Raw genomic sequence first — 20,963 nt, forward strand, 5'->3', positions numbered from 1 at the left:
CTGATGTCCTCTGGGGCTTTGTTTTAGGGCTCTCCTCTGGGACATCAGGGTAGATACCTGCCCCACAGTGAGTGGGTGCCTTTCCCAGGTTCCCAGCCGGCCTCACACTTAACACACCTGGCTGAGTTTGACTCCAGGAGTCCCCACTTGAGAGGTATTATCTGAACTTAGACTACCCAACCCTTAGTGGGAGTTTGGGGTTAGCAGATGTAAGCAGTTGCTTATGCAGTGAATAAACAGGGGCCCACTGTATAGCACAGGCGCCTCTCCTCAATGTTCTGTAACAACCTAAATGGGAAAAGAATTTGAGAAAGAATAGAGGCGTGTATTTGTATAACTGAATCACTCTGCTGCACATCTGAAACTAACGCCACATTGTTAACTACGCTCCAGTAGGAAACAGAACATTTTTAAAGGTCCTATTATGTAGTCTGGGGAACTACATTCAATATCCTGTGATAAACCGTAATGGAAAAGAATATTTAAAAAAAAATATCTCTATATGTGTATAGCTGAATCACTTTACAGCAGAAATTTAACATACTAAGTCAACTGTACATCAATTTAAAAAAAGAATACCTAGCCCTTAACATACAATGGTGGACATCCAAGTTGTGTGAATGGATATTACCAAGGTTACACAGAAGGTGGCAGAACCAAGTTTGAAAGTTAACTGTTTTCAAAAATCCATGGGTTTTGGGGGAGTTCCCTGGTGGTCCGGTGGTGAGTACTTGGTCCTTTCACTGTCAAGGGCCTGGGTTCCATCCCAGGTCAGGGCAGTAAGATCCCACAAGCCATGCAGTACAGCCAACAAAAGAAAAACACCATGGTCCATGACCTTCTGTGCTGACAGTTGTGTGAGAAGCATGAAATATCCAACTTCCACCTAACAGTGTATCAGCGATGGTGGCTGATTCATCCTCTGCTGGGCTCACAGCTGTCACGGTGCCGGTTCTGTGTGAGGTCACAGGGTGGTGAGCTGAGCATAACAACCTGAGCTAGCAGCAGCCTGGTGGCCAGAACAGGGCCCCTTGAGCAGTGGATTTACCTTTGTGTTGCCTCTTGAGGAGAGCAGGGGCAGGTGGTATGGGCAGATGCCAAGCACTGACTGTTGAGGTCTTCTCCTCTGGCTAGACATGAATCTAGCTTTAGATTTGGTTGTGTAAGTTCTTCAGAAGGGCTTTAAGAAAGGAGAATGTTGGTAGGAAAATGGAAATGACATAGCATGATTCAGGAGAAACGGAACTGAACAGGGAGTCAGGAAGACCACTTACTGGCTTTAAGACTTCGGTTAGACTAAGCCTTGGTTTTCCCCATGTGAAACTGGAAAGATGCTAAGTGTGAATTCTCTTGTGTTGCTAGGTCTCATCCCGGCTTACTCCTTGTTAGGGAAGTGGGGGATGAGGGGCAGGTCGAGGTGAAGCAGCCCAAGGTGTGTGGGGTCTCTGCTTTCTGCTCACTGGGTGGGTTTGGGGTGCTGTCTGGTGTGCTTCCCATCTGCCTTTGAAAGCCTTGTATGAGCTCATCAGGGTGTAAATGTCTGTTCAAAGTCCTTCTGGGAGCCCTTATTCTTATAGGTAGTTTCTAGACCTAAAAATTAAGCAGATTCAAGACATGATATCCCTCGATCTCATGCCTCAGTTTTTTAGGGCCTTTTATTTGATCAAAATGTCTATACACTTAAATCCTAGGACCATTCCCAAATAAATTGTGAGGCTGTGATTTATGGACTGATTTACTTGGTCTTGTCAGAGCCTTTTCTGTTCCAATGCATAAATGAATCTTTAGGTTTACACTCAGTGATAAAAGCAGTACCATTTTAGGAACTTGAAATGCTGATGTTTCTAGACATCCTTATGGTGATGGGCTCCCAGTATCCATTATAATTCTTGTCTGTATAAAAACCAGAGAGAGGTATAATTCTCTCAAATTCTTCAATTACACTTGGTATCTACTACAAGTCTCCCATCTCCTAATAGTGTATGCTCATTTTGAGACTGCTTCTTAGTCAAACAAAACCCAGTAGTCAAACAAAACTCCATCATTTTTAGGGAAGATATGATTACGTAGACACTTGGAAAGAAAGCGTCCTGGGGGATGGTGTTTATGGTACTTGTGCTGAATCTTAGCAACTTGGTTTGTTCTGGATCTTGCAGACTTCTGCCCACCCCCTCCCCCCCAACACACACAGCACACTGCCGCTAGAGGGCATTCCCACCCCTAGCTGATGGCTGGGGAGGCCGTTTTTGCTGAACCCGGCAGTCACTGTTTTATATGTCTGTCCATTTTATTATTTTGGTGCCTTGGACATGTTAATAATACCTGTGGGACTGGCTTCATTCATGTTCCGGACATCATTGAAAATACGTCGGTCACATTTTGAAGTCGTGTTGCATTTATCTGATGCTGGAGGTGGTATCTCTGCTTGTCTGTCTTTTCCTGCCATGGTCTCTTTCATATCCACACTCACTCTGTTGACTGTCTCCTCAGCTGCTCGGTCTACCTGGGGGACTTGGAACCAGGAAAGGTATCTCCCAACCCCAGGGCTTGTGTAATCCCCAGAGACATAGTTTTTGTGTTTTTTATCCTCACTAACATGGATTGCTTTTCCTGAGTTGCCTGCTACTGAAGGTTAATTTCCAACAGCTGCAGTTATACTAATGGATTCAGAGCCAGGGTGTGTATCTTCACGCTGCCCTCCTGGAACCATCACTCCTTCTCCAGGAGCCAAGATGTCTTCCTGCCTTTTGTGTCTGTACTTTTGGTTTTGTTTTTAAATTAAAAGTAGCAGGATTAGGTTTTTTTTTTTTTTTTTAATCCCCTTTTGGCTTCTCCTGAGATGATCTGAATTTTCTCTAGTTTTCTTGACTGGTGTTTATTTCTAGTAAATGACAGCTTTTCCAGTTACAGGCTGCTGACTTTGTTTCAGTTACTTCTCTTTCGTTTCCTCATCTGTAAAATGGGGGAATAACTGCTTCCTAGGATGGCACGTGCATGCTCACGCCCTGAGTTGTGTCTGATTCTTTGCGACCCTATGGACTGTAACCTGCCAGGCTCCCCTGTCCATGGGATTTCCCAGATAAGAATACTGGAGTGGGTTGCCGTTTCCTTCTGCAGGGGATCTTCCCCACCCAAGGGTTGAACCTGCATCTCCTGCATTGGCAAGTGGGTTCTTTACTGCCAAGCCACCAGGGAAGCTCCTAGAATCGTGGCGAGGCTTAAATGAGAATATGCGTAAGGAACTGGCCCAGAGTAGGTGCTTGGTGAACATTAGTTCCTTTCATTTCCCTGGATTGTCTCATCACTCCAAGGCTTTTTCTAGCCTGTGACCATGTGACTTCTAGACCTATGCCCTCTGCTACAAAAGTTCATGTTATTGTTGAGCCAGAACATATATGGGATAGTCCAGACTGAGATGCAGAATACCAGATTTCAAATAATTGGTTCAAAATTTTGTATAAAGTAAAATCTCATCATATTTTTGGTATTGCTTATATTTTAAATAGTAATATTTAAACATTTGCAATAGATTTTACCTCTCTTTTCCCTACTTTAGTGTGATCATCGAAAGTGAAAGTGTTAGCTGCTCAATCATGTCCAACTCTATGCGATCCCATGATCTGTAGCCCATCAGGCCCCTCTGTCCATGGGGTTTCCCATGCAAGAATGCTGGAGTGGGTAGCCATTTTCTTCTCCAGGGGGTCTTCCCGACCCAGGGGTAGGACCCGGGTCTCCTGCACTGCAGGCAGATGCTTTACTCTCGGAGCCACTAGAGTGGTTACTAGACAATTTTAAGTTACATACATGACTGCTGTTCTGTCCCCTGCTGGGCTCTGCAGGTTTAGACCTGGTAGAGATATTGAGTACAGAAGAAAAATTGTCCAGTAAATCAAGGAGATATGTCAGGGAATAAATGCTTCACGGTGTCTTTAATTTCTAGGATGTTTTTTTTAAACATCCAAGTTTTGTGCTCATTAAGGAAACTTACTGATGCATTGTTGAGATAAATTTTCTGCACTCTCCAAAGCCTACTGCAAATATTTTTAGCCATGTTGTCACTTTGAAAAACTATTTCAAAGGCGGATACCCTAATGGATGACAAGTGTTCAACCTTCGAGCCTTTCAAAAATGTCAGGAGTCAGTTTGAAGTCAAGTAGTGAACTAGTGAGAATAATCAAGTTGGAAAACACTTGTATAAAGTAGCCTGACATATTTCTCATCATTCACAACAGACTCAAGGCAATCCTAAAGGAATCTTGAAAAATGTTTCGGTCAATAACAGTGTGTGTAAAATAAACATAACTTCCCAGGGGCCTGTATTACAAACTTTATAAGGCTTTATGTTTTATATCTTAAGTTATCTTAGTTATATTTGAATATATGCAGTAGGAAGTACGGGTTGTACAAAAGATAACAGAAAGTGCTGCTTGTTTCGTGGACGGGTTTAGGGAAAGAGAACTCTAATGTAGGTAGAAAAGGAAAATGAGACCAGCTGTGTTCTGAGTCAGTTTATTGTTTCTTTCTCTTTCTCACAGATGCTTGTTGCTAACATTGACTTGGGCCCTACTATCTTGGACATTGCGGGCTATAGCCTGAATAAGACCCAGATGGATGGGATGTCTTTTTTGCCCATTTTGGTGAGTATAAAGCCCTCAATCAGCCCTGAGCCAAGACTCTGAAGTAAATTCCAGGTTGTATAAGTAGAGTTAAATTTTAAATCTTCAGAGGAAACCCTTTAAATCTTAAAACTATTAAATTTAGGAAGCAGAGAATACAGTTTTTCTCATGTCTGTAATGGGAAGGAGCTTTCTTTAAAAAAGACTAGACACATATAAACAGAGTTCTGTATCCTTCCTTTTCTTCTTCCCCCAAAACTCTCATCATACACAAAGACAGGTAACAAATTGAGAAAATATTTGCAGCATATATGAAAAAGGATAACTAATCCTAACAGATGAGTTCTTTTTTTTTTTTTTTTTTTTTTTAGTTCTACCACTTTATTGCTCCCAGCCCATCTCCCTCCACCCTCGTGCACACGTGCTCAGTCATGTAACCCCATGGACTGCAGCCCACCAGGCTCCTCTGTCCATGGACTTTTCCAGGCAAGAATACTGGAGTGGGTTGCCATTTCCTTCTCCATAGATGAGTTCTTAAAAGCAAAAATTAATATCCCAGTATAAAAATGGGCAAAAGAAGTAACTAATCAATTCTCAGAGGAATTAAAAATGACCAGAGTCAGTGCTAAAGGATTGCTTCAATGCTGATCAAAGAAAAGCTTAACTGAAGGAGGCCCCTATTGCCTGTAGAACTGGCAAAGATTAGAAAGATTAATACCCAGTAATTATAGAAGTCTGAAAAAAATGAAAGCTACGCAGGCTCTGTTCATTGAAGTGTAACCAGTACAAGCTATCAGTAGGCTAATTTAATAAGACCCATCACTTCAGAATACACACATCAAGCAGATGCATCTGGGAATTTACTCCTAAGAGAACAAAATTCGTTCAAGAATTATTTGAGTACCTACTGTGTCTAGCACTACACAGTGCTAACTATGAAGAACTACATGTAATATTCACCTGGAACCATCACAACTTTGTTAATCAGCTATACCCCCATACAAAATAAAAAGTTTAATTAAAAAACCCCTACACACAGTATTAATAGAAGAAAATTAAAAACCTGAATATACAGTAGGGAATTAGTCACACTGTGGCAAAATTAAACAAGACTATTAAAGCAACACTAAATTATGTACATGAGTATACACTGACTTAGAAAGATGCCCCCACCACACACTGAAGGGAGGAAAAGAGGTTTCAAACAGCATCTCTTTTTCACTGAAAATGTATGTGAATATGTTTAGGCATAGAGAAGTTTGACGGATCAGTACTCTGTATTATAGGCAACTCTTAACTGATTTGTATGAATCTGTCACAATTATTATGTGATGTGTGACTCATCCAAGAGATTACATGTCACTCATGTAAGTTATAAAACACAAAAAATACCCATGAACCCATCATCCCATTTAAGAACTGAAATATTCCTCATATTGATGTGTCTTCCCTATGCACTCCTCCCCATCCCACCCCTTACCTGCCCTTACTAGTGATCACTTTTCTGAATTTTATGGTTGTTACTCTCTGGCTTTTATTTTTTTAGTAGTTAATCATGTACGTGGCCATAAACAACATACCTGTTTTGGGGGGAAAATACCTATCTTGTTTCGCACTCTAAAGATGACATTCTACTAGTTGTAATCAAGACTTTTTTCTCAGTTCAGCATTGTTTGCAGATTGATCCATATTGTTCACTGATACCTAATATTCCATCATAAGAAGGAATGCTTCACCACTTAATTGTATTTTTTATCAGTGTACATTTGTGGTATTCTAGTTTTGCTATAGGCTCAGTGAGTGCTGCCATGGCATTCTCATACATGTTTCCCAGTGAGCATGACACCAAGGTCATGGGAACCTCATATCTTCATTCCTACAAATATCACCAAGTTATTGTCCAAAATCATCATCAGTTTATATTCCACTAGTAATGTGTGAGAATTCCCTTTGCTCTGTATGAAACTATCAGCCTAGTTCATTTTTTACCTATCTAGGGGGTGAAAAACAACAAAATTATATTTGGTTCTACTGTACATTTCTTTGTTAATGAGATGAATCACTTTTTTCACAGCTTATTTCACTAACTGTACAATTCACCAGTTTAAAGTTGACAGTTCACTAGGTTTGATACAGTCAGAGTTGTACAACTGCAGTATAATCCAACTTTTTCTTCACCCCCAAAAAGAAACCCCCAGATACACTTGCAGTCACTCTAGGCTCCCTCTCTCAGCAACAGACAGGCACTACTTTCTGTCACTGTACATTTGTCTGCTGTGGACATTTTCTGCAAAGAGACTCATACAGTATGTGGGGTCTCGTGATTGGCTGAAAACACTGAGGCTGTCTTCAGGGGTCATCCCCATTGTAACACGTTACTACTTCATTCCTTCTTATTACTAAACAGCCCTATTCCATGTGTTTATCAAGCCACATATTTATCCAGCCACCAGTTGATAGACATTTGCATTGTTTCCCCCGTTTGACTCTATGCGTAACACTGCTGTAAACATATGCATATAGATTTTTTGGGGAACTAATGTTTTCCATTCTCTAGAGTGTATCCTTAGTAGAATTGCTAGGTCATGTGGTGATTTTTCTGTTTAACCTTTTGGGGAACTGCCAGACTGTTTCTAAAGTGATGGCACTGTTCTGTATATTCCCACCAGCAGTGTGAAAGGATTCAGTTTCTCTACATCCTTGCCAGCAGTTGCTCTTATCTTTTTACTGTGTCTTAGTGGGTATAAGTGGGACTCATTGTGGTTCTGATTTGCATTTTCCTAATGACTAATCATGTTGATGTGTTGTCATGCGTCAAACATATCTTGTCGTGTGTTTGTTGGACATTTGTATATCTTCTTTGGAGAAGTGTCTGTTCAGATCCTTTGCTTGTTTTTGTCAGTGGGGTGTTTGATCAATGAATCATCTTTCACTTCCGTCTTTTGTGTTTCTTCCCTTATGAAATGCCTCTCTTTGCCCGTGATATTCCCCATTTGTGACTTGTCTTTCCCCTGCATTAAGATGACAGTGCAGGAGTTGAATGCGTAAAGCACCTCATTTTATGAGATGATTTAGTGTCGTTTGTGTCTTATTTATGAAAATACTTGTGAACCTTGAGGTCAGAAAATAGTTCTCCCAAATTTTCTTTTGAAAGTTTTCTAGTTCTGCCTCTTACCTTTGAGTCCTTGATGTATCTGGAATTGGTTTTCTTGCATGGTAGGAGTCAGGAATTTAGTTTCATTTCTTTTTCTATAAATACTCAATTGTCTTTTCTGTTCCACAGATCTGCCTGTCCCTCAACCAATGTGTTATAAAGTTGTATAATTAGACCTTGCATGGGTACACTTCTCTCAGGGTTATGAGGGGTCTCTTAAGGGTTGTTCTTAGGGCTATCTTAAAAGACAGTTATTTTTCTTCCATGTAAACTTTATAAAAACAGCTTTTCAGATTGCTTAAAAAATCATTTTGGGCTTCGGCTGGAATTGCAGTAAATCTACAGATCAGATAGAAGGAAATTTGTATCTCTTCACTCTTCCTAGACAAACCTTACACTGTTTACCTTATTTCTAGTTAGGAAAAAAAACACTATAGGGCTAAAATCACTATACTATGTATAGTTAATTTCCCTGCAGCTTTGAAAATGCCACCCGGGACCTGGCTATAGTCCTTGTTCTTTTGTTTTGAAGGTTAGTCCTGTGGAAACCTCTGGTGTATCAGGGCTGTCGTACCCCTTGCCCTGCCTTAATACGGTAGCTACTAGCCGCGTGTGACTACTGAGAATGAAGTGAGACATTCAGTCGCTCTGTGTCTGTAGCCACGTATCAGTTGCCCCAGACACCTTGTATCAGACAACAGTCACAGAACATTTCAGTCAGCAAGTCCTGCTGGACAGGGCTGCTGTAGACCAGGGGCTGGCAAGCCCCCGAGGGCCAGGTCGAGCCCAGCCTGGGGGTTTGGTAAATGAAGCTATCGGGACACAGCTGTCCGCGTGTGTGTTGCTTGGCCTGCTTTCCTGCTGCGGTAGCAGGATCGAGTAGAGGAAACAGACTCTGTAGCCACAGACTCAAAATACTATCTGGCCTTTGACAGAAAACATTGAGTGACCCCTTCATTGGTTTCAAACTCGGTGGCACATTCGTATCTCCTGGGAAAGAAAATACTAACTCCTGGGTCCCTGCCCCAGCAAGCCGGATTAATTGGAGATGTGATGTGGCCCCACCGTGGTTTTACTATGCAGCCGAGTTGGAGACCTCTGCTCTCAACCTCCAGGCACTCTTCTCCCTGCATACTTTGACATTTAAGTGTGGGGTTTTGAGGTCCACTCAAGTCTGACAGATAAGCTCTTCCCCTGACCCCCAGCTTCCGTGGCTCAGGATTGGCAGAATGGGTTCTTACAGGGGAGTTGGTGACTGCTGAAGTCTCCTGTAGCTTAGGATTTCTGTGACCTTCATCTGCTCGGGATGGTGCGGGTTCTTCCTAGAACGGTGACTGAGGACATCAGTTCCTCTCTGACTCTCCTTTCCAGGCAGCTGTGACCCCCTGCAGCCTTGAGCAGATCACACACGTCCCCATGCTGTGGTCACCAGGCCAGATGGGTCCACTCGAGTCCTCAGGGTAGTGGTTCTCACGCCAGCATCCATCAGCACTGCCTGAGGGGCTGGTTCAAGTGCAGACTGCTCCCCACCCCACTGGGAATTAAGAATTTGAGTTTGTAACCAGTTCCAGCTGCTGGGGGCACATTTTGAGCACCACTCTTTCAGAGCAGTGCTTCTCAAATTTTACTGTACATGTGAGTCAGCCAAGGATCTTATTTAAAATGCAGACAGGCTCTTTAAGACCAAAGTAGGGCCTGAGATGGTTCAAGCAGCCCCCAGGTGCTGCCGATAGACCACAAACCAGACTTTGACTACAGAGCATTTTAAGAGCTCCCTCCCCACACCCCCCCGCCCCCTTGGCAGCTGCAGTGCCAAGTCCTAGCCACTGGTCACCAGGGAGTTCCCTTAGGAGCTCCTTCTAGCCTGGCCTCGGTGCGATTCTGCTGCTGGGCTGACTTTCCAAAGCACAGCCTTGACTGTGTCACTTCCTTGTTCAAAACCCCCAGAGCCTGTCGTCACCTGCCATTCTATGTGGTACAAGCGGGCAGCCTGCTGTCAGGACCTTTCCTGTTCGGTACCAGCCTGCCTGTCCACCGGCCTTGGCGCTGCTTCCTTGACTGAAAGCTGGGTATCAGGAACCCATATGCCAGGTGTCCTGCTTCCATCCTGGCCTTACACTGTCCTTTTGATGCCAGACTCCCTCTCCCTTTCACCTTTGTGCACCTGTCTTAAACGTTCCCATTTCAAATGCTGCCTCTCTTTTCCTCCTGCCCCACTGATGTGCAGCACAAATTAAATGACTTTATACTGTATGGTATCTTCGTTCTAACCATCAAGAAGTACTTCAGCCCTGTCACAGTCCTTAGCTCGGCAGCCATGTCTAATTTCTCGGCATGAGCTTAGACGAATTCTTAGAGTTTCTAGACAGTATTGTTTACTCTGATCTGAAATTACAGCACCTTGCCGTACGACTTTGATTCTTGCTTCACGACTTCATTGCTTTCCATTCCTGACCTGCTTTACAGAAGTAGTCTTGAGAAATAACTGCTCAAAGCATTTGACATCACTTGTGAGAATCCTCGGGGCGTCGCAGGTGGCTCGGTGGTAAGGAATCCGCCTGCCAGTGCAAGGAGACCCAGACCCAGGAGACGAGGGTTCAGTCTCTGGGTGGGGAAGATCCCCGGAGGAGGAAATTACAACCCGCTCCAGTACTCTTGGCTGGAGAATCCCATGGACAGAGGAGCCTGGCAGGCTGCAGTCCACGGGGTCACAAAGAGTCGGACATGACTGAGCGACAGAGCATGTGAGGACTCTGCAACTGGACGTGATACTCGGTAGCCTTCGAATGCCTCCACTTAGTCCTCCCCTTCAGCTACTGCAGTCAGTTCACTGTGGCCCCAGGACCCCTTGCGAGGTAGGATGAGTAACACTGTGATTTTATCCTACTCTGTATGCCTCACCGAAACCACTTTTGCTCTTCTTCCTAGAAAGGGACCAGTAATCTGACTTGGCGATCAGACATCCTGGTGGAGTATCAGGGAGAAGGCCGCAACGTCACTGACCCCACGTGTCCTTCCCTGAGTCCTGGCGTGTCTGTGAGTGTGGCCCAAGTTGTCTTAGACACCTTCTCTTGGACAGCACAGCCCGGCACGGGTTTAGATGTGCCAAGTGCTGAAACTCAGTTAATCTGTGTCCTCCTCCTGTCACTTTGTCACTTGACTCTGGGAGGTTAGGAGATAAAGGTAAAAATAATCCTGAAAATGATTATCTGCTGGCCTACTGTCAGAACGGGCACTTCGCATTATAAAATATCTGCCCTCCCTACTTTATAAGGACCCCTTCCTTTTTTCTACCCATCCCAGCTGTGGTACCACTTTTCATTAGGGATGTGATCAGTGGCATCTGACAAAGACAGGGTTTCCACCTGTAACCGGGCCAGCCTGAGCACCTTGATTTGGTGGCAGCCAGATTGGTCACGGAGGGGACACAAGTGACATCCGCCACTCTTTAGGGAATAGGTAATAGAGTCAACTCCAAATGGAAGCCCGACACTGACATGTTAAAACATAGTAAAAACCCAACCAAAAGATGGTATGGAAGACTCGATGGCATCAAAGTCAAGTCCTATTTGGTGATAAGAGCGCTCATAAACAGTTTACTGCAAATGATTCCACAAAGCTCATTTCAGACTTTCTCCAAGCCCAGGATGAAAGAACCTAAAATAACCTGGAGAGTGATTCACCTGCGTATTGATTGCTTCTCCTTGCCAACCTGTATGTCTACAGGTGCTCGTTAGAACTCGTTCCAATCAGGAGATGCAGGCAGGGGTGGCAGCAGTCACATACACACACACACCTCGTGTTCCTTCATCGAGTCAGCCCTTAGCAGGAGCCAGCCTCACGTCTGTTTTCAGTTTTCTTCTCTCTGGAAAGTTTCCTCATTTCCGTCCAGTTGTATGTCTGGCTCGAGCCAGCCTGGCTGCCACTGGATGGAAATCACATCTGTCACTAAAGGATGCCCTTCAGCTGACTTTCTTACTGTCCCCACAGCAATGTTTCCCTGACTGTGTGTGTGAAGATGCGTATAACAACACCTACGCCTGCGTGCGGACCACGTCAGAACTGTGGGACCTGCAGTACTGCGAGTTTGATGACCAGGAGGTAAGAGGGCCCGCTGCCCCCCGCCCGTTGTGTCTGTCTATTGCCAGGGCTCTGTTAGCTGGACTTGGTGGCAGAAGAGAAATTCCAGGGATGGTCCCTGAGGAAATGGAGTTTATTTGTTTACCGAGGTGCAGTCGTAGCAGCAGCAGCAGTTGCTTTGTAATATTGTGTTGGTCTGCTGTACCATGAAGCGCATCCGCTGTGTGTGGACAACACCTTCCTCTTGAGCCTCCCTCCCCTGCCCTCATCCCACCCCGCGAGGGCATCACAGCACCAGGCTGAGCTCTCCGTTACCCAGCAGCTTCCCGCTAGCTCTGTTTATACATGGTAGTATATGTATGTCCGCCACAATCTCCCAGTTCTTTATCTGTGTTCACACTTATGTTCCCATGAGTTAAGGGAAGAGAATTCCACAAGGCCATACTTGACTTCTGTAACTGACCTTGCTGGGTGGGGCTTTCTCCACTTCTCCCACCGCCCACACATACACTTTAAATACACACAGTTCACTTTTTCAGAATGCTACATCCCTGGTCTGTTTGCTCCCCTGATAGTTTGGGGTGAGGGTAAGAACTTCTCTGGAGATGAAGGGAGTTGGGGGCCTTTCCTAGAAAGCTTCCTGGCCACCAGCTGGCTCAGACCCCCCTGTTCCTGGCACAGCGTGGTCTGGTGCTGCTCACGTGAATCAGCAGGTTAAGGCAGCATCCTTGGGGGAGGTGGCTTTTAGCCAGCCCGGATCAGTGTGGATTATCTGGAGGATCACACACACTCCCATCCCTTGTTTCTTACTGGTTATCAGCAAATGCACACCTACCCCATCTGGCAGCCTGCACTTTGCCAGATGGAGCCAGAACTCATCATGTTTCTCAGAAACATGCTCACTATTTATTTGTTGGTCATAAGCACTTCAGAGAAGAAGCAAGAGAGCTTTCCTCAAACTCGGTTCCTTCCACTTTATAAGTGATAGTGTGAGGGCAGCTACTTGAAGCCTTTATAAGCAAAATTTATCTACATCTTCTTAGTCCAGTTTGGAGAACAAAGTACTGATGGAGGGGGAAATAGTGCTATTAGATGTCTCTTATTTTAGAAATAATGTATCTTTCCTCAAGTGGTGTTATATATCTAAAATTGCTTTTTAAAATAGGAAAACTTAACATTTTTATAAGATGGGTTCCTTTCATTTGAATCTTCACAACTGTAAGGCAGAGGTGGGCCTCAGATATCAGCGCTCACTCAGTAACCTCCTTTCTTACTCCAGTTTCTGAGCCCTTGCCATGTGACAGCCCTGCCGTCTGTTCTTGCTTTAATTATGGAAGACAGGCTCTTCCCTCCTGACTTTCCCTGAAGGCACAGGGGTGCTGGGGGCCCGTTTCCAGCATGCGGGCCATAGGCTCAGAGTAACTCAACCCCCAGAACAGACGGTCCACTGTCTGCTCCATACCCTAGGGCTCTTTGAGGATCTTGAGACCGGATGCTGTTTCCCTGGGCCTTGGTTTTTAATCCACCTCCTCTCTCCCCATTTAGAAATAACTCACACATGAGGAGTATTTCTTCAGATGTAATAACCCTTGCTCTTCTCTTTCCTCTGTCTTTTCATTTCCTGTAGGTGTTCGTAGAAGTCTACAACCTGACTGCAGACCCACACCAAATCAATAACATTGCTAAAAGCATAGACCCAGAGCTTCTGGGGAAGATGAACTATCGACTGATGATGCTGCAGTCCTGTTCTGGACCAACCTGCCGCACTCCAGGGGTCTTTGACCCCGGGTAAGTTTCTCATTGTCCTCAACGACTTGGCCCAGGTGTCTTCAGCAGCCCTGCCAATCCTGCAGGCAGAGGGAGCCCCGTGGGTCCTTCCTGCTCTGAGCTGAGCTGTTTCTCACTGTTCTGCTTTATACAGGGAGCACTGGGTCTTAGTGCAGCAGCCAGCCGTGCTGAGAAAATGAGCTGCTTTCAACTGCAGCTCTCCACGGGCAGTGGGCGCTCTCGCTGGAGGCACAGCCTCTATTTACATTTAAGCTAATTACTGATACATGTGTATGTTCCTACTGCCATTTTTGGATTTGGTCTTATAGGTCTTTTTTTTTCCCCTTTCCTTTTTCCTCTCCTATGATTTGATGACTAACTTAAAAGCTTTAGATTTCACTATCAGATCTGCATGACAGCCTTTCTGAATATTCTTGGTTTTAGGTTCTTCTTTTTCATTACTTTTAATAGATCATGCCACTCCCTCCTGGCCTGCAGTGTTTCTGCTGAAAAATAAACAGACAACCTTATGAGGACTCTGTTTTAAGTTATGTGTTGCTTTTCCCTTGTTTTTTTAAAAACTATTTTCTCTTTAATTTTTGCCAATTTGATTAATGTGTGTCTCAGTTCTTCCCTAGGTTTATCCTGCCTGGTACTCTTTTTCCTAGACTTGAGTGACTGTTTCCTTTCCCCTATGAAGCAATTTGTCAGCTATTATCTTTCCAGATATTTTCTCAGGCCCTTTCTCTCTCCTTCTGGGACCCCTATAATGTTAATGTTGGTGCATTTAATGTTGTCCCAGAGGTCTCTTAGACTGTCCTCATGTCTTTTCATTCTTTTTTATTATTTTCCAAGGCAGTGATTTCCATCATTCTGTCTTCCAGCTCACTTAACCATTCTTTATTCTGTCACTGATTTCTTCAAGTGTATTTTTCATTTCAGGTTTTGTATTGTTCATCTGTTTGTTTCTTCTTCAGATCGTCTCCTTACTAAGCATTTCTTGTATTTGTACCTCCATTCTTTTTCCAAGATATTAGATAATCACTCTGAATCTGATTTTTAGTAGATTGCCTATCTCTATTTCAGTCAGTTCTTCTGGGATTTTATCAAGTTCCCTCGTAGAAGACATATTCCTCTGCTGTTGCATCTGGTCTAACTTTTCTCTTAGAAAAGTTAGCTGCAGATTCTGTTCCTCAGGCTGCAAGATTGTGGTACTTCTTCTGCTATCTGCCCCTTGGTGAGTGAGGCCAGTATAAGAGGCTTTTGCAGGCTTCCTAGAGGGTGAGAAGACTGGTATGGGCCCGTTGGTGTGGAGTTGGGCCCACTGTCCAACTCCACCAGATCTTGTCCCTCTGGTGGGTAGGGCTATGTCATGGGTTGTGTTTAGCAAGGTGCTGTGGGCTCAGGATGACATGAGGTAGCCTGTCTGCTGATGGGAGGGGTTGTATTCCCACCCTCTTGGTTGTTTGGCTTGAGGCATCCCAGCCCAGGAGCCTGTAGGCTGGTGGGTGAGGCCGGGTCTTGTAAGAAGGTAGCCTCCAGGAGGGCTCCTGTTGATCAGCACTGCTCAGAACTACCCCCACCAGGGTCAGTGTCCCCACAGTGAGCCCCAGCTGCCCGCTTGCATCCGCAGGAGGTCCTCCGCTATCAGCAGGTGGGTCTGGCTCAGACGTTGCGAAAACAGTGCTTTTCCACTGGGTCCTGGCGCACACTGTGTGCATCCTCCGAGAGTGGAGCTTCTCTCTCCTCCCCCAGTCTAAACTCGCCGGCCTTCAAAGCCAAATGCTTTGGCAGCTCCTCCTCCCAATGCCGGACCACCAGGCTGGGCAGCCTGATGTAGTGCTCATAACTTTCACTCTGGTGGGAGAACCTCTGAGATAAGATATTTTACTCGTTTGTGGGTCACCCACCCAGTGGGTGTGGGATTTGATTTTATCACAGTTGCATCCCCACATATGTCTTCTTGTAGCTTTTTTTCTTTTGAACTTTTTGTATTGGGGTATAGCTAATTAACAATGTTGTGATAGTTTTGGGTGAACAGCAGAGGGACTTAGCCATATATATACATGATTCTGTCTCCCTCAAACCCCCCTCCCATCCAGACTGCCTTGTGGTGACTTCTTTGTCTCTGGATGTAGGATATCTTTTTGGTAAGTTCGGAGGGCAGGGGGCGGTTGCCAATGGTTGTTTAGCATTAGTTGTGATTTTGGTGTCTTCATGAGAAGATGGAAGTTCATATCCTTCTACTCTGCTATCTTGTCTCCATCCTCAAAACAGCTGCTGACCTTGGACACATTATCATGCTTGAACAAGCCTCAGCTTGCTTGTATGAGAGGCTTGTCTTGGGCGTTCACAAGATGAGTAGATCTCCACACCCGCCTGGCAGAATCTTAAGGTTTATATAGAGGCTTTAATGGTGTTCAGCCACTTACATAATCCAGATGATCAACACCTCTTTACTCTCTAATGCCTTCTTCCATGAAGTTGCTTTGTGTTTTAAACCATAACTGTTTTGTTTACATTCTGGAGGGTTAGGGCTAAGATTCTAGATGCTGGCTTTGCTGATACTGGCTTGAGCTATTTAAAGTCCACCTGGCTTTCTTTTAAATTCCTTTGTTATTTAGTTGCTAAGTCATGTCCAACTCTTCTGTGACCCCATGGACTAGAGGCTACCAGGCTCCTCTGTCCATGGGATTTTGCAGGCAAGAAGACTGGAGTGGGTTGCCATTTCCTTCTCCAGGAAATTTTCCTGACCCAGGGATCAAACCCACGTCTTCTCCGTCAGTAGGCAGAATTGATTTTATGTGCCAGATACTTTACATGAATTGCCTTACTATTTTATTGGTGCCCAGAGATGTCTGTGACTTACCTATGTTCACAATAAGCCACATAATAAGTGGCTACCTCTTACCCACTGGGGTCTGTGTGTCAAAACGTAAAAGAAGACAGGGCTTTGAAAATGCTGCAGGGGCTTTCAGCAAGGGCTACACTGTTGCACCAGAATGCTTTATAGTTTAGGGATCCTTCCCTCCACTGAAAAGCTTTAACCTTTCCTCCTAACCTTTCAAGATTTGCCTTAACTTCTGTTTTGCTTTTCTCCACTTTTACTATATTATTTTGTGCTCACTGACTTATGATGGAATTGCTCTTAATTACTAAGTACTACTACTTCTACTAGACTTTCCCCCTAGATCCTCTCCTAGTGATTTAGTTGCTGCTTTTGTATCCCTTCCTGCCAGTCTTTCCAGTTAACATTCTGAATGAAGTACTCAGTGGCTCACAACAGTCAGTGCCATTGTCTTTTGCTTTTTCTGTCCCCAGGTATAGGTTTGACCCTCGTCTCATGTTCAGCAGTCATGGCAGCATCAGGACACGAAGGTTTTCAAAACACCTTCTGTAGCGCCTGTGCAGTTGGATCTCTGCTCAGCTCTTTGATGAAGTGATTGGAGTAGGTATCTGTAGCTAGTCTTCACGACCACGCCTGGAAGGGTTTCTGGACTGGCTTTAAGTCCCGTTTGAAAAAGCAACCCAATCAGCTGACTTCCTTGTGCAATGTGTTAAAACTGTGAACTCTGCCTGTGTGTCAGGAGTGGCTGTCCTGGTCCCTTTATTTAGCTGATGACAGTACTCCTGAGATCTTTGTTCTCACAAAACCCTTTTTGTCCTGGGGCCACAGTTATTAATTAGTCCCCATGTGATCTGGACTTACAAATCCATTCAGATAAATGGCACTGCTTTGCCGGGGGTGGGGAATGTTGTTGGTATCCAGCTTGACCTAAAATCAGAGGACCTGCATAGCATTCCAGATCGAGCACTTCACTATCAAAAATACCAATATCACATGGCTTGAAGAAGAACCATCAGAGCTGAACCATCTGATTAAAAACAAAAACCATTGGTTTTTAGATTAGTAAAAATACACTTTTTATAGTATTCATCACAATGTGATAAGGTCACAAATTCAAAACTTATCAACCAAGCTCTGTTCATTTTTGGGAATTCTGGGCTTGTGCTTCACTGAAATAGAACAGTAGCAAGCTTTTGGTACAGGCTAATTTTAAGTAGTTCCTGAAGGTGATAGACATCTACCTGCCAGTGACTACTCACATAGTGAGCCAGTTAACACCAGGGCTATTGAGGGAGTGTCTCCCCTCTTAAGATCTGAAAAATAAAGTGGGTTAAGTATTTCAGCAGAGAAGAACTTGCATGGGTTGGTGAAGGTTGTGTTTTCTGAGGGCCTTCTGTAGATAGGGCCGTCAGGCTGACAGGTTGATGAAGGGCCATCAATGAGGTGTAGAAAGTGCCTGCCCCGCAGGGAGCCTGGGTTCCAGGCCCACAAGTGAAGTTGTGACACTCCCTCTGCATTTTGCTGACATTCTGTTCATTTGTTATAAGATGTAAGAATTTTCGAGTTGATATAAAGAACCAACTACTTAGCTTCTTCCCTTTCAGCTAACTTCTTCCTGAGTTTTTGGAGTCTGGAGCAATTTGGGCCTTGTTTACTGTTTCTCCGTCAAAATCAGATCTTTCTGACGTTTCCTCGCTGTTTAGAACACCTGTATTTCTGTCTCTTGGCTCAAAGACCAATCCCCTTTCTTATGCTGTCTTCACAAGAAGGCTAGTTGATGGTGGGGGGCAGCAGGTAGGAAGAGGAACTATGGTTTATAATCTAACTCAGGCAGTCGTGATTTTAGCTTTATGTAAGGTCGTAGGTTGAGCTTTAAGCACTTTGTAACACATGGCCATAATAAGTAACTTTATATCACAATCCCAGATTGCCATGTTGGGTTAATAGCCATTAGGTTTATTCCTTTACCTCACACAATCCCAGTAACTGTGGTGGTATTTAGAGGTGAAATGGGCAAGAGAAATGAATACTTCTGTTTGAAGTGTTTTAGGAAAAGAAATTCTAACAGTTTTGTAACTAAAAGCAGGCTACAATGTTGAGTATGGTTTATCAGCTTTATTCTATGATTCTTAACATTAATCAGTCAGCTTCCACATTAATGAAAGTTGGCCAGTTATTCCCGAATGAATAAAAAGAAACCAACTCTTACCAGGTCTTGTACTGTGATGTGCTATTATTCAGTTTTATGATGCTGCTTCCTAAAAGCAGATGAGGTCATGAGAGTAACTCAGATCAGAACTGCTCTTACATGCAGCAGATTTTAGGTTGGGTTGGTGGGGGGATGGACTGAAGCCCTCTTTGTACCTTTCATTTTTAAATGGTCTCTATTTTTTTTTCCTCTTGGACTGGCTATGCTGGATCTATACTAAAATCATTTTTCATAAAGAAGCCTCAGTTTATAGACTAACAGACCACAAAATGCACTGAAATTCTTCAGAATATGTACAAGGGCCTCACTGCAGGAGGCTTGCCTTTTTTCTCTCAATTGTACTGACTGGAGGTTTATTTGCCCTTTTAAGAAGACCGGGTGCCCTTCAGAATAGAGAAACTGTAACTATTAGGAATGAACAGAGATCTTGGGGATGAATAGAGATTTTGCCTTACAAGATTTCCTTTTACAAAGCTCTCCCTCAAATACAATACCATTCTCTGCAACTAAAAAGTAGGGAATGCCTTTCGAGCATCTTTGAATTCGACCAGCGGTGCTGTTTCAAAATGTTTTAATTAACAACACTAGGGTAGTCTGGCAACTGTTATAAATTTAAAGCGTCTAAGGACTAGTGTTTTAACAGAAGAAGATAAATTGTCCCAGGATCCTTATTAAGAGACAGCAAAGGGGTATTTAAACTGATCCACCAGTGGAACTAGGTGGGGGTATTAGGTCTTTTGTTTCACCACCACTCAGATCCCACTGAATTTGTGAATTTGTGTTTGCATCATCTGTTCCTGGAAGTTCTTCTGCCCTGGCTCTGTGTCATCTCAGTCGTCTGACTTAGAAAGTGCCCTTTGAAGGACCCTGTTCACTGCTGCACTTTTCAATGAATTAAAATTTATTTCTGTTGTAGTGGAAGTGTGTCCTTTGTTTGAGTCCACAAGTAGTAATTTTGACTTTTGTGTTGTTGTATACTGTTTAATGTTTAATGGCTCACCTAGTAGTGGAGATGGGCTGTTTCCATGGGGTACTATAGTCCCTACCTGGAAAGCTCATGTGTGTGTCCCTGATGAGCAGCATGCAGAAAATCTTCCTGATAATTCTTTACGCATTTACAGTTTGGAGGGAAGAGAAAACTTACCTTGGCCAGCTTTATTTAGATGAACTCACCTCCAGAGGTGCTTTGCCTTGATATCTAGTCATGTGATCCATTGCCCTAAATGAGAAATGGAAGTCCTACTGGGATTGACATACTTTTTTTCCTAAAGGGGTAGTATTTTAGGTTTGCAGGCCATGTCTTTATCGCAGATACTTAATTCTGCTGTTTCAGTACAAAAGTAGACAACCCACAACTGAATATGCATGGTTATGTTCCATTATCAAAAAAAATAAAAGCCGTAATTTGCCAATCTCAGATGTAGTAGGTTGCCTCTTAGAAGTTCTGAAGACTAGAAAAACAAAAGAGGTGAGAAGACACCCATTAAGTTTCCAGACTACCATCAGAAAAACAAATACTTGGATTTATCACAATATCCAGTCACCAAGGGAGAGGAGACCTCACTGCATAGACTCAAGGTGAGAGTAAGTACAGACAACTACATCCATTTTTCTAACTTGCACCCTCTCTGTTCCCACTGAGACTACAGTGCCCTACTGTAGAACCAACCATACACATTTAGTATTTGTTTCCTCTTCTTTCTCTACCCTCAGTGGGTTTAATCGGCTGGTCACACGTGTGCCTTGAAGTCTGCTGTGGCATGAGCAGAGAACCTCGGGCCCCCAGCTGAAAACTCGATGCAGAGAACTTTACTGATGGCCTAGGGATTCCTCCGTAAGACAAGATGTACATGTGGAACATGGGAGCTGGCTTCAGGAGGACCACAGAACAGATGACAGTTCTAAATCTCAGTCTTTGAGAGGACGCTTTCATGACACTTTAAGCTGGTGAGATCTGAGATCTAGATCCTCGTGACTGGCAGCTCTGACATGCTGATAGGTCCTCAAAGGGCACAGAAATACAAAGAATGGTTGTAATTACCATTTATTGTGATAAAAACGGCTCTGCAGACTTAGTTCTTTAACTCAGTTTACCCAAGCTCATAAAACTAATTAGAGTCAGGATTTCAAAGATATGGCTTTGAAGCCATCTTTCTATTAAATTCTGCTGTCTCTCTGATCTAAGAAGGATTTCACTCTCATAGATCTGAGTGCCTAATCTGTCTGGAAGTGAGCTGGGTTATGAAAGAGAAATATTCTTCTTCTGACCTCCAGGACATTATCATGTAG

The 20,963-nt window shown here is 43.9% G+C and overlaps 1 protein-coding gene across 2 annotated transcripts in view; it reads left to right on the forward strand.

The window, feature by feature from the left end:
- GNS (glucosamine (N-acetyl)-6-sulfatase) overlaps positions 1-19,589 on the forward strand; it is a 46,478-nt gene extending 26,889 nt beyond the window's left edge. Inside the window, exons 10-14 of one of the 2 annotated variants that reach the window (XM_070454655.1) lie at positions 4,536-4,637; positions 10,699-10,806; positions 11,761-11,871; positions 13,478-13,638; positions 13,772-14,147. In XM_070454655.1, the coding sequence (XP_070310756.1) occupies positions 4,536-4,637; positions 10,699-10,806; positions 11,761-11,871; positions 13,478-13,638; positions 13,772-13,817 (528 nt within the window). In that variant the 3' untranslated portion in view covers positions 13,818-14,147. Of the gene's footprint in view, positions 1-4,535; positions 4,638-10,698; positions 10,807-11,760; positions 11,872-13,477; positions 13,639-13,771; positions 14,148-16,938 lie in introns of those variants that run through there. The other variant, XM_020882833.2, reaches the window with a different exon arrangement.
- Positions 19,590-20,963: the final 1,374 nt, after the last annotated feature.

Source organism: Odocoileus virginianus, chromosome 24 (assembly GCF_023699985.2).
Source record: "Odocoileus virginianus isolate 20LAN1187 ecotype Illinois chromosome 24, Ovbor_1.2, whole genome shotgun sequence".
Taxonomy (NCBI): Eukaryota; Metazoa; Chordata; class Mammalia; order Artiodactyla; family Cervidae; genus Odocoileus; species Odocoileus virginianus.